General features: G+C 42.7%; 1 protein-coding gene across 1 annotated transcript; it reads right to left on the reverse strand.

Moving 5' to 3' along the window:
• Positions 1-9,395: 9,395 nt before the first annotated feature.
• Positions 9,396-13,423, reverse strand: LOC104913554 (breakpoint cluster region protein-like). The gene has a single exon (XM_031555990.1). The coding sequence runs from the start codon at positions 12,825-12,827 to the stop codon at positions 11,271-11,273; it is 1,557 nt and encodes a 518-aa protein (XP_031411850.1). The 5' UTR covers positions 12,828-13,423; the 3' UTR covers positions 9,396-11,270.
• Positions 13,424-13,429: the final 6 nt, after the last annotated feature.

Genomic DNA, 13,429 nt, shown 5'->3' on the forward strand with positions numbered 1-13,429 from the left:
AAAGAAAAAAAACATGAATTCCCTGATGCAGTTCTCAGTGCAAACCTACAAATGAACATTTGTTGGCACAAGTGACAGGGCAGCATGCCACAGCATGAAGCACCATCACCAAAGACAGTTTAAATCAAGACAGCCTCAAGGGGCGTAATACGAAAATACTGGAAGGCACATAGAAATGTATTTTGAAAGTCAAGGCAGCTCTTGCTTCAAATCTTAAAAGCACTACAGAGTAGAAAAAACAGAGACACAAAATATAAGCAGAATGAAACGTGGTTATAGGCAGGCAAATGCAACTCAGATTTTGAACTTAATTACTAACAGCAGAAACCTGTCCAGGTTGATATGAGCAGAAAATCAATAAGAAGGAGGAAATGAAATACTTGAAGAATATAATTGCTGAAATCAGTAGAAGAGCAAACCTCCAGCACAAGAACTGTGCCTTTTTTTTTTTTTAAACAGCATTTTCCTTTAAATTTATATATGGATATAAACTGATTTCTAACTATATACATACAAAGAGTATTAATCTATTTTTCCAGCTAGAAGTTCTTCTAGCTGGAACTTCCTCATTAAAACACTTGGAAATGCATTTATGCAAATCACTATACAAGATAAAAGCCTTCTATAAACACAAGACCAGCTTTTCTTTTCAAGTTCACTTTTCATCCTTCACATGTGTTTGAACAGTATTTGCAAATGACTGTTTTCCTACCACTGACAAAACAAAACAACTACCAAGTGCTATTAAAGAAGCCTATTTGCAACATAAATCAGCCCTGTGAGGCAAATGCTCATTAATGGGGAAAACAGAATGTTTCCTCAACCAGTTGTTGTTTTAAACTAAAAAGAAAGTTAGTTTGTCACGAAGTTTAGGTGGAACTTTGAGAGTGCTTGTATTCTTGCATCAGTACATCCTGAAACCACACTGAAACATCTGCATGCAGAATAAAAGAGTTAAGATTAAAAAAAAATCCTCCTTTGCCAATCCTTCTTATGCACATGTATATAAGAACATATTTACAGAACACTCACATCTCCTCCATCACTTTAAGAGGAGATGATGAGATTTTATACAGTAACTGAAATGAAGAATAGGCAAATGAACAGTGGAAAGATGTATAACCTTGCATCTCCAGTATAAATGTTGTTATATTTAAATACTGAGTGCAAAACAAAGCAACCCCTAGATCACATTAGTACATATTTTAGTTTGACCAGACGGTGAGCCCACAACAAATTATGTGTAGGTCAGTGCTCAAGCCTGAATAATTTTGGGGTAGTCAAGGTCAGGGCTAGGGCATGTTTGCTGAACACAAACAGGGCAGGTCAGTCACATCCCAACAGCTCCCATCACATCACGGTGTAACAGAACTTATGTTTGTTACAGACAATTGCCCAGCTGAGTGGATGGCACCTTGTTCTGTTGTCACAGATGCCCTAAATATGTAACAGACATTTCTCTCTCTCTAATCAAAATGCACTTTGACAGCCCTACTTTCAGAAGACTGGACAAACTGAAAGAAGCCTGACTTTTTGATGGAAACACCATTTTATCACTTTCTCTTCTCTTTTTTGCTTTTTAAGACAGCAGAGGCAGTGTGGCACAGAAAAAATAACATTTTCCAAACTGCAGTAGTGTTTCCATAGCACCCATCCAGGAGGCACAGCATCTGACATGTACAGATAACGCTGTGTTCTGGAAGGTAAGTAAATCTTTAAATCACAACTGCTTTTGAATTGCCTGCCCAGTGTAGCTCTTGGCCACATCTGCAGTACGGCTGCATGCATACAACAGTTTTAAAACATTTATAACCTAGGCCTGTGAAAACCCTATTTGTTCTCTGAAGTTAGGGATCAAGCCTATAGTTCAAAAACCAAGGTATCTTGGGAAATCCTGGTTCAAGCAGCTCTGCAGAAATATATAGCTAGTGTTGCCAGTGTTTCAGTCACAGCTAAACAGTTCACTAGAAATTCCCTGGCCTCAGCAAAGCCCGGATCAAGCTCTCCATGAGATAGGTTTTATCTCTCTGATAGCAGCCATTGGTATGCCTATTTCTAAGTGCTACAAAAACAATAATAGACCAAGCAAAAAAGAAAAAAAAAAAAGAAAAAAAAAGAACTCACGAAGCTCTCTCATTCCTTCCTTGCTAGTTATTCAAAACTCAACCTCTTTTCCATTAGGATAATACTTTTTCCTGATGGGAACCCTGACCCTTTTAGCAAAACAGGAAAACACTGGAAAATGCAAACTGACTTCAGTTCTGTAACCGCGTGGTGAGAATTCACGCTTTCAAGTGGATTTTTACTGGAGGTGTCCATCGGTCCCCAGCCCCCTGCAGACACACAAGAAGCGTCCTATGGAGCTGTAAGGTGCTCTCGTTACTGCCTGCCTCCACAGCACAGGTATGGGAACGCGCTGCCTCTAGGCATAGCCAGTTCCTTATTTACTTTAGCGAGCGCTGGATTTTCTCCCTAGCATTATTTCAGAATTATTTCACCTCCCTGGTGGAACTTTTGAGCACAGAGCAGGATATCTCACTCCTGTTAGACTCTGAACACAAACAAAAGTATAAAGACAAAATCAACGTCAAATAGAATTCATTGCCAGGGAGCTCTTGAGCTGATAGTTGAGGTGACTAATGCAAACATCGTGATGCTATCGCCCACTGCAATACTAAGATGTTTCACTAAGAAGACATTAGAACTTTCTAGTTCGTATCTCTCTCTACTCTCTCTGCTACAGCCCTGCTGAGATAAGATTGCCTGAAATTTACCCCTCCCGCTGAAGTGCAAGTGGCAACAGGTCCTTCCATCTCCTACACCTTCCCGCCTGTTCCCCCACACTGATACTGTCTCTTCCTAAGACTTAGAGCTCTGTTTCAAGGTGCACCCTCCCACTGCACTCCCATCCTCCATAAGAAAGACAGAGGCAGCAACCAGAGAAGAAGCAAACTATATTCTGTAATACTGCAGCAGGCAAAAATCAGCATCAGTTTTCTGGCTGATGCTGGTTACCGAATTTCTGGTAAGTTTTCATGGTAACCAATACCTGAACCCCCACTCCTATAGCTCCAAATCTTTAGTCTATTTTAGCCATCAGTGATCAGCTCACTTTCTCAGCATGTTATTTTCTGAAACTTCCACTGGTAACATCAGTGCTGACCATAATAAATATTTCCAGCAACACAGCTAGGCTAGCAGGAAACAAAAAATGAAGACTGCTCCTGAGACAGCTGGATGCTAATAGTCACAGAAACATGCTTTTCTGTGTCTTGACCATACTAAGCACCATAATCTAATCTCCTTTGGGAAGCACTGAGCCCAGCCAGGCTGACAGGCCATTACTGTCTCCCTTGGCAAGATCACGCACTGCTATGTAATTGTAGACTGCAACAGATACAGTGCTCTGTTTGCATGCTACACCTCGCCAGTGACAATAGACCAATCACATTTGCTTTTTAGCAGCTCACACACATTTAAAGCTTGAAGCTCCAGGGAATTAAATATTTTTCCTTAAAATACATTATACCAGGAAGCTTCTGTTCCTTCTTAAAAGGACACAGAGATGCAGTTGTAGGTAACTGAGGGATTCTGGTTTGTTCTTAAAAATTAAAAAAAAAAAACAAAAACAAAACACAGTAAATAGGTCACCCATCCTAACTAGAGCTCACTTTAGCTTCACTCATACTGGGAGTTGAGAACAGGCACTCCTTGCCTAGCTTTGCAGCCAATGAAGTATACAGTTTCTGATAACACAATAGGTGGCACATATCCCATCAGAGAAGTAGCTGTTTTTCAGTGTCAAGAGCAGAATATTCTGAAGTCCTTAAGAAAAAGTAAACAGATGTAGTGAGCCAAGGCTGCAAGTGTACTTTTCCACACATCACAAACACAGAAGAGCTGCCAAGCCCATACACTTGAATTGTTCACTATTAAGTAGCTACTGCAAAAGCTGTTTTTGTACATTTCAGATTCACAGCACAGTCTGTTACAGTTGTTACTCGTCTGTTGTCACAGACCAATCTGCAAATAATTTGGGGTCTCTGGACACTTCAGTGCAACAGATACAGTTCTCTGTTTGTGTGTTCCACCTCTCGTGCAGAAGCTCCAAAAGAGGTGTTTTTGGGTGGGTTTTTGTTTGTTTGCTCTTATTTGTAAAGTAAAGAAGGTTGTAGTGGCCTTATCCTCCCTAAAAAATAAGTCCTCCTTCCACACTATATCAAAACAAACAAACAAATAGAAGCAAGAATTAGAGGTGAAATGGCTGTAAATAACAGTAGTGGGTGATAATAACTAGCCAAAGGGCCCACAATAGCAACAAGCACAATTCAGCAGTACAAACCAACTGAATGAACTTCACCAATTCACTCTTCCTACAGGGCAATCATTGTGGATTCTCACACATATACTCCTCACGTATTCATGTAGCCATGAGCAACTAACCCAGCTCCAGCTGCCACATTTGGAAAGAGCTTTCTCTGAAACAGAGATTCCAATTACATTTGCAATAATCTTATTACTACATCAGCCATAACCTGGTTAAGTAAGGGTCTGATAGACACCATTCTGGCAGCTGGGAAGAAGATAAAGGGGAGATATGCTTTTGTCATTTTCATAACTAGGAAGGTTTGCAAATGACAGTCAGAACCTGTGACAGAAATACAGCCTGTGCAGGCCAGTTTTGCTGTTTAAAATACACACAGTACAACTCAGAATGAGTTTAAAGAAGTTATGAACTTGTAAAACTGCCTCAGCTGTGAGACAAACCAATGTGAGATGTACTTACAATTTATGGTTACTTTCCCATCACCAACAATTTAAAGATATGACCAGGAAAGCAATCAACTTCATTATCAGTGAGCTGATTAAAACCTGCTTTGCAACTTAAGACACTCAAATTGTTATTCTGGAAGTACTTCATTCACATGCAGCTCACCCAAGCTAATTAATCTCTGTCAGCATTTCTGTTTTCACTTGCTGTTTATCCCTCTATCTGAACAGAAAAGTTTGCAATTCAACCTGTACCAGAACACCATTTCTTTTCCTTCATATGCAAGCAAGAGATTGCTAAGACAATGATATTTCACTAGGGACAGAATCAGGGCCTTATTGTTCTCTCCACACTTATCTGACTGGGCAGAACAAATCAAAGAGGAGACAGTTGAACAACCTGCTAGCCTTGGTTTCTCCGGGGACAAGCCAGTTCCAGATACGCTGTGCCTCCAATCAACAGCCTGAGTTTCATGAACAACAGTATGCTTCCCTACGGTAAATGAAATGGAGCAATTCTCCTTAAACAGCTTGCCAAGCTTCACCTCATTAACCTTTATGGACTGACCTCCAAAATTCCTTGAAGCTGAAATACAGATCTTGCTTGCCTCTGCACTGTAACTGTTTATCCCTAGCAAGCTGAGGAATGAGGAAGGGCATTAGAGAGCGAGCTGCTAAACATGCTAGGACTGAATGGTAGAGACCTGTTTGCAGGCTACTACTGTGTGAATTCTTGCTGGCTTCTTCTCTGTCAGCTTTGCTGGTGCATCAGTCAGATAGCTGCAAAGCCAAACATGGATTGCAAATCATCCTCTGCTCCTTCTAACACTTCTTTTAAGAGCCAGTATTACGAGTTGTAGCATACTGCCCACTGTTCAAATAAGCACTTCCTAACCCACACTTCAATGTTTAGCAGATCTGGGAATTTAATTTTATTCTTTCCCCCTTTTCACTCTGTCACTTAGGATACCCACTCCCCACTCCATTCCACTTGTATTACTAGATGGTCCAAGACAGCATGTTTTTCTGCTCCCTCTTTTCCTTATTTTTGCTTCAGCCACCCAGAAAGAAGCCTCCATCTCAGAGGAGGTAGTACACTGCAGCAGACTGTCAGCCCATAGATGCTTCCAGCTCTCTCTGCCAACTCTCAGGGCAGGACCAAAATTCTGTGCCAAACAAACATCTCCGTGTTTTTCATCCAAAAGCACTGCGACAGAGGCTGACAACAGCAAAGCAGAATGGGTGCACAGTATGTACACATCTGTCAGCTGAACTGCTTTGGCCGTAAACCAGTGCTGAAGAACAAGGACCATAGGAGCAACTCACTCAGCCACAGACTTAATATTCTGGCTCCACTTGCCTACACATTTCCTGTTCAAATCAAAGGCACTATCATCTTGTTTCATGGCACTCACTGCAATGATTCACGTCTCTGTAAAATAGCCGGGCTGAAAATGCTTAGCTTTAATTGTTTGGGCAAAGTATCCTAGACTGTGGTCACCATAGTTGGAAGTTGCTTGGATAGCCATATGGCTCTGCTGCCACTCGGTCCTAGTCTTATGCTCCCAGAACACTCCCAAACTTTAGGCACATTCTGGTATTATATTTAATCTACCCAGCTGCCTGCCTGCCTGCCTGAGAGGCCATCATGCAGCTATGGCAGCTGCAGAAAGTGGACTCATCTCTACTGCCACGTGGGCCGCTCTAAAACTGCTGGTATTACACAGGGATGACAAGCTTCTTTATACCTAATCCATTACTCCCAGACCTACCACTACCAGAATGCATAATCTGGTCTATTTACTTCATGGGAAAACCAGTTCCATTTCAGTATTTCTGTTATGGACCACAAAACTTCGTACAGACAGATCAGGGGTCATCTGTACTTTTCAGGGCTTCCCTGTATCAGGCAACTACTATCTGGGTTGGCTTACCCTCTCATTTCAAAAGCAGCTGCTTTGTGACTGCAGAAGCAGCTAAATGTTGTGGTGGGAGGTGTTCTGTGATCTAGGATTGCCCTAAGAAACGCAAAAATAAAATCTGTCTGTCTGCATGTCACTACTGATAGAGGGTTTGATGTAATTAAGGGTCAGTAGCAGTTTATGGAATAAACAAAACAAATCACAACAAAACAAAAAAGGACTGCAGAGTCCACTACAGTCACTGGGGACATCAAATGGAAGCCTCGCAGATTTCCTTAAACTCAGTTGAAGGGAGAGAGAAATCTGGCAGAAAAAGAGAGAGAGGGAAATCTTCATTCAGATTACGAGGAGGGGAGTGGTAGGACAAGCAGCTAGATAATCTCAAAAGCCACTAAATCTCTGGAAAGAATTGGGCGGAGGGAGGAAAGCGCTTAAACAACATCTTGTCATCAGTATTCCTAGGAAATCCACCGACAATCACAGCAAAGGATTAAAAGATGTTTTAAAAAAATAATAGCTAAATGAACTAAAGAAGTGTCAGAGAAAGTATAAATCTCATTCCTGACCCTGATAGGTCACTGACTGACAGCAGGACCTGTAGCCAGTAGTCCTTTGAAGGAGTAAGTCAGCTGTGATGGAAGTTCCTGCACTTCAGGTCCTCAGATGGAAGGATTGCTACACAGGGGACTAAAGCCCACCACTTTCTCAAAGAGGAGTGTTGTTTCTAAACAGCAATAGCACTGCTATTGCCCCCAGTGAGTTGTCTTTATACTGCTGAAAGACTGCAAAGCACTTTTCAAACTATATGTAGTAAAATCCACAGAAGACAATACTGGTGGAAGAAGTGTAATTAAGAAACTCATCCAAACTGCAGAACATGCAAGCAACTCAAGAACAGAACGCTCATGGGGACTGGTACAGAGCAGCACACTTTTTTGGAATTTCAAAACTAAACAGTGCAACAATTACCTTAAAAGCAGGAAATTCAGATGCATGGCTATGTAGTCAGGCATTAAGACATACAAACCTGAAGAACCTACGGATCTAAGCAATTACATGATTTAAAATGGTATTCTGCTCAGCTGAGGAATAGGAGCTTTGAGTTTTACAGTTTACACACATATATAAATTCCAGTACTCTTCCCTCCAGCTACATCAAACTCACTGAAAGCACAGAACACTCCATGCTCTTCAGAAAGGGACATTCAACACTCCCACACTTAGGAGGCTAAAATAAGTAAAAATTTACTTTCAATGAGACGAAATTACACAAATCCCCAAACTGATTTTATATTGAGCACTACAGCTGTTGGCATCTTTCTATCAAGACAGCCTGACTGAAGTCTATGGAGAGCACCCTCCAGTCACTTCAGGTGACCAGAAGTCACCACTGGGGAACCTGCAGTATTTACCTGTAGAGCTGCTTCCTTATCTATGAGGGCTCCATACAGTTTACACGATGCAATGCAGGTAGATACCAATCCTTTCAAACACAGACCTATGAGAGAGCATGCACCAGTTTTACAAAGCAAACTATAAGGTCAAGCAGTGATCAACCCTAATCAACTCTCAAGTAATAGACTTTTATTAGCAGCTGAGGCCACTGTGATGCCTCTTCACTACATAACAGCACAATGGCTCTCTTCTCGATAACAGGCAGAAAAGTATGATGAGTAGGTTCTCATTTCTATGTCTATAACTGCCATTTAACAGAGGACAGACTTTCATTTATATACGTATATGCACATAGACGCTGCTTTTCCTCCACAATCACAGTAAAAACATGCAAGTTTAATGCAGAATTAAGACTTGATTCTCTCTATTCCCAGTGCAGGAAATTAGTGCTACATAATTCATTCTAACATAAATATATTTGCCAAGACTCCATTAGGTACATTTAACAAAAAGTACAGTGATTATCAGATCTCACTCCTCAAGCTCTCCTTCTGCTCCTTGAAATAAACTGAAAGCCTACTACCCTGTCTCATTTAAGGTTTTGGATATAACCCATCTCCAACAACTCAAATACAAATACTGACTTAGATCTCTTTCATCTGAGAGATAGATGACCTCCTCCTAAGCTTTTTTTTTTTTTTTTTTGTAATACAGAAGCAACAAACCATCACATGAGTGTGAACTCAATCACAAATTAAAATAAAATATCACATGTCAGCCAGCCAGCCAAACTTAATATATGCTGGTGGGGCAGATCCAGACAGAAAGTTCACTTTGCACCTGCCACACTACATTCAGCATTATTATGGGCAGAGACTTGAAAAGCTAAGCCAAAGGGCATACAAAAATCTGAATGTGCAAAGAAACCAAATACTGTTGAACAAATCCCACTTGATGCTGATTAATAATAAGGCTGGCCAGAACCTGCTGTGGTTTAAACTTGCACTCTGCTCGAGCACAACTTCAGGGAAGACTGACAGAACTAGAAGCTGAACCACAGGTGCAAGAAAAGCTGGCTGGGTCTGTGAACTGCCTTCATATCGTGCAGTGATGTAGAACACTCCGCATCAGTGCATGGTTGTTGGGAACAGTAGCCAACCAGGTACACAGTGATCACTCAGGTCTTTTGTTTGTTTTATGAGAAAGAGGTTTTACCAATTAGATTCAGATAAATCTTTCTAATCAGGAAATAATATATATATATTATATATAAAATGATGTTGTTAGAATTAGTCAGAACCACAGTCAACCAAGAAGGCTTGTGACTTCAGGAGAAGTAAAAAGTTGCCACCAGCTAATGTGCAAGACAGTAAGGATGAGCCATCTGGTGAAGGTTCCTGCTAAGCTTGCCATGTAACCCCCTTTGCTGAAGAGAGCAGAAGGGGAATCAGTTACATTCTGTCCTTGCCTGCAATTGCGTGGCCAAGCTTAGGAACAAACACTAGGCTTTCCAGCACAACCAGAAATTTTAACTGATCAGAGTTTTCAGCAGCCCATTTTACTCTTAATGCAACCCACAAAGCATGAGCTAAACTATTTAAAATAAAACTCATTTATTCAATTTCTGAAAGCTGAATTTATCCTCAAGCTTTATCAGCCCTTGTTGTTTATGTCCTTTGTTTCCTTCTGCAAAAACTGCAACTGCCAGGAGGCTTCCAGTCATCTAAAGAGCATCAGTAAACAAGAGCAGAGACAGATGGCTGCAGCTCAGTATAAAACAGCACTACACCCAGCCTCTCCTGCACTGCTAGCGCTCCCTGGAAGATACAAACATATGCATAAGACCAAACAAGAATGCAGTAGTCCCAGATAGAAAGCAAGTACATATCTATAATCAGATAAGGAAGAAGTCACTATGAGGACAGGATGCTGAGGTGCCATGTACAGTGAACATTCATTTCAACTGTACAGCCTTTTCTAATCAAATAATTGGTTACAAGGATGGCAGAGGGTGTGAGAAAAGATTTCTCCCCTGCTGTTGCTCCCAGAAATACTGCTGGCAAAACAAACAAGCAGAAAATCAGCAGGGAAAGTAAAACCAAGAATCTCCTTTCAGCAGTTACTTTACACCAAACGTACAGAGGCTGAGAAAGTAACATCTCTGATAGGTCTCATTCAACTGCTACTTCAACAATTCAATCACGTTAACAAATAGGTTAACTCCTTATTAAAATGACACACTTAAAGAATAAAAGAAAAACACAAAGTAACTCACAGATCTAGAATAACAGAAGTCTGTCAGAACAACCATGCTGCTCTTTTGTTCCTGAATTTGATTGCTTTTTCATTTACTGCATAGAAGACGAATGGCAATGTTAATACAAGATACTGCCTACAATAATGTACAATTATGTATGTTGCCTTGCTGAATAGATTGAGGTGCCCACACGCATTCAGTAAGTTTACTTGAATTGACATAGATCACTGTTCACTTCTTCCACCACCTCGAAATTCACTGCAATTCCACAGACATCTGCATCCCTGAATGTTTTACGCAAGAATGAGTTCAAACATGGCCCATTCTTCCCCAAACAAAAATTCTGATTCTGCTTAAATTAAATTAAGAGCACTCCCTCAGGGCTTCCTGATACTCATAGTTATTCCCTCACTTAGTGACAGCAGAAAACTTCAACAGGGTTGCACAATCATCACTTCCAATCAGCTATAATTGAAGGATGACAGAATGAGAATCTGGCACTCCAATTAATACAGGCAGGAAAAAACAAGACTGTGGAAAGAGTATGATTATTGGTAAAGCTCCAGCAAAACCCTCAGGCTGTAGCATGTTGACATGCTACCACCTTGGAGGCAGAGTTTAACTACTCCTCAGTGAAAGAGTAAGAGGAAAGGAGTGATCTGTTTATGAACACTGAACAGTTCTGGCCCCCTTTTACCTCAGCAATCACACCAAAACTTAGAGAGCTGATTAACATCGGACTCAGCTGATCCTCTCAAGAGAAGACTGAAGAGCATTCTGAGGAGTACTTCTGCAGGACTCTTCTGAAACAGAACAACTACAAGGTGAACAGATTTTTCACGCTGAACAGTTCCCCTCTTTGGGTGATTCAACCAGGTTCATCTAGAAAACCTCTCCTATGAATGTCTATGATGCCATTTCCTGCTCTATGCATTTAAAAAAAATAAAATGAAAAGCTGGTACACACCTGCATCTCCATGGAAGAGGCTGTCTTGGTGACTTCTCCCAGAAGGCAAATCTCCATCACTCGGCCAGATCTGTCCTGTTTTTCGTACGCCAACAATAGTAGCCTCAGATACAATGACCTGCTGCTGCCTGTGCCGTTTCTGAGACTGGGGAGTTGGTGGACTGCTACTGTCAAAGGACTGCTGAGAGTTCTGGGACGGAGAACGACTTTTATCCCGATACATGCGGTAAGTGGTGGGACTGGGGGATACGTGGCTGGACTGCCCTGAAGAGAAATCTTCCTCACTGGAGGTAAGGTTCTCATTAGAGCTACAATCAGGAGTATACCCTCCTCCAATGTCTTCAAAACTCCTGGGGGAATAAGATCTCCTGGGCCAAGTGAGATGTTTCTCCTGGTCCGCTGTACCCTGATTTCTCAGGATAGGTCCTTTCCCTTCTGTCTCCCCCATCATTCCACCAACATAGATACTTTGATAAGGTTGAAAGTCCATGGGCTGCCAAGGGGAGCGGTTGCTGCCATTGGCATTTATCAGATTATCTTTGAGAAACCTGGGGTTCAGTTCAGCATCTTCATATTCTCCATCATAGCCAAAACTGCTCTCTGAGGACCTCCCCCTGTAAGCAGACCGCTGGAACTCGTTGAAGCTGGGTACCATGTTTGAAGGAAGGGAGTGTAAGGACTTTTTGCGTTCCATTTGCATGGCTTGACTACCAAGAGAGCTTATTTTGTCAGAAACATCTTTATCATTGACCTTCACTAGACCTTTCTCATGATGATACTCCATGTTTACATAAAAGGGTTTTTCAACAACATCCTTGTTATCTCCAGAATGATGTGAATTGCCCTTTTTAATCCTCTCAAAATTGGACCTTAGGGCTGCCACACTGGTGCTGTTTCCTCTGTCCTTGGAAATAGGTTCAAACAATCCCTCCTTCTCAGCAGATCCCACTAGCCTGCGAGTGGAAGACGATCTGTGTTTTGAAGGAGATCCGTCTGTGTCACAGCGACTTTCTGTATCTTCTACAACTCTCTTCAATTTCTCCTCGCCATAATACTTACACCTGTCCTGTTCTCCTTCTCCGTGATGGGGACTGTCCAAAGGTGACAGGTCTGACCCATCGCTCTGGGTAGACAGCTTTCGCAGAGAAGGCATCCTGGGTTTGAATTTTTCCTCCCCATGGTGCGACTTGCTTTTTTCATGTTCATCTTGGTCAGCAGACTGGTGATGAGGCAGGTCTTGGACCTGCTGGTCAGCACCCCCTTCAGGCAACTGAGAAGCACGTTTAAAGCCCCATCTCTGTCTATCATAGCTTTTTTTCTCCTTTGCCAGAAGAGTCTGCAGGTAAATCATGCGGAACCTCTCCTTGTTGACCTCCATCTCCAGTCTCCGGATAGACGCTTTGCACATCTCCAGCTCCTGTTCAATATCTCCCACAGATTTCAGCTCCATTTTAGGGGGCTCAGAGTCTGCAAACTGCGCTTTCCAAGCCTCTACAAACCCCACAGGGTCCACCATTTTGCATACAGGAGTAAGTGGAGAATAAGGGAAGGAAGCTGGAGAGAGATAGGTGGAGAGAATAAACCAACCGGATCTCACATGTAGAAGTCGAAACAGCTCCGACACGGTCAACTCAACGCGTTTCTTTCACGGTCCATGCAGAGAAACGGGAAGCAAACGGCGATCCTCGGAACAATCTCTCCTCCTCGCCTCCTCCACCTCTTGCCGTCCCCAGCCCCCCGTATGCTCGCTACTCTCCCCCCGTCATGACTGATCTTTCGCTAGCGAACAACAACGCTCCCACCCCGGCGACTCCATAGCACTTCAAAGGGGGGTGGACAAAGGAGCGGGCTCGGGGCGGGGGAGGAAAGGTAAATATCGCCCTCCACCCATCCACCCACCCACCCACCTCCTGCCTCCGCCGTCCCGGCCACGGTCCTCAGCACCGCCGCGCTCGGGAGCCCTCCGCTCCGTCCTCCCCTCGCCAGCCCCCGTGTTGTGCTTTCTCTTTCTCTCTCCTCCTTTCCCCCTGCCCCTTTCCCTGTCTCCTCCTCCCGGCTATTGTGCTGTCCTCCGGGCGCACACGCTCTCCGGAGCGTCGGCGCGTCCCGCGGCGGTCC

The sequence above is a fragment of the Meleagris gallopavo genome, chromosome 17, assembly GCF_000146605.3.
Source record: "Meleagris gallopavo isolate NT-WF06-2002-E0010 breed Aviagen turkey brand Nicholas breeding stock chromosome 17, Turkey_5.1, whole genome shotgun sequence".
Taxonomy (NCBI): Eukaryota; Metazoa; Chordata; class Aves; order Galliformes; family Phasianidae; genus Meleagris; species Meleagris gallopavo.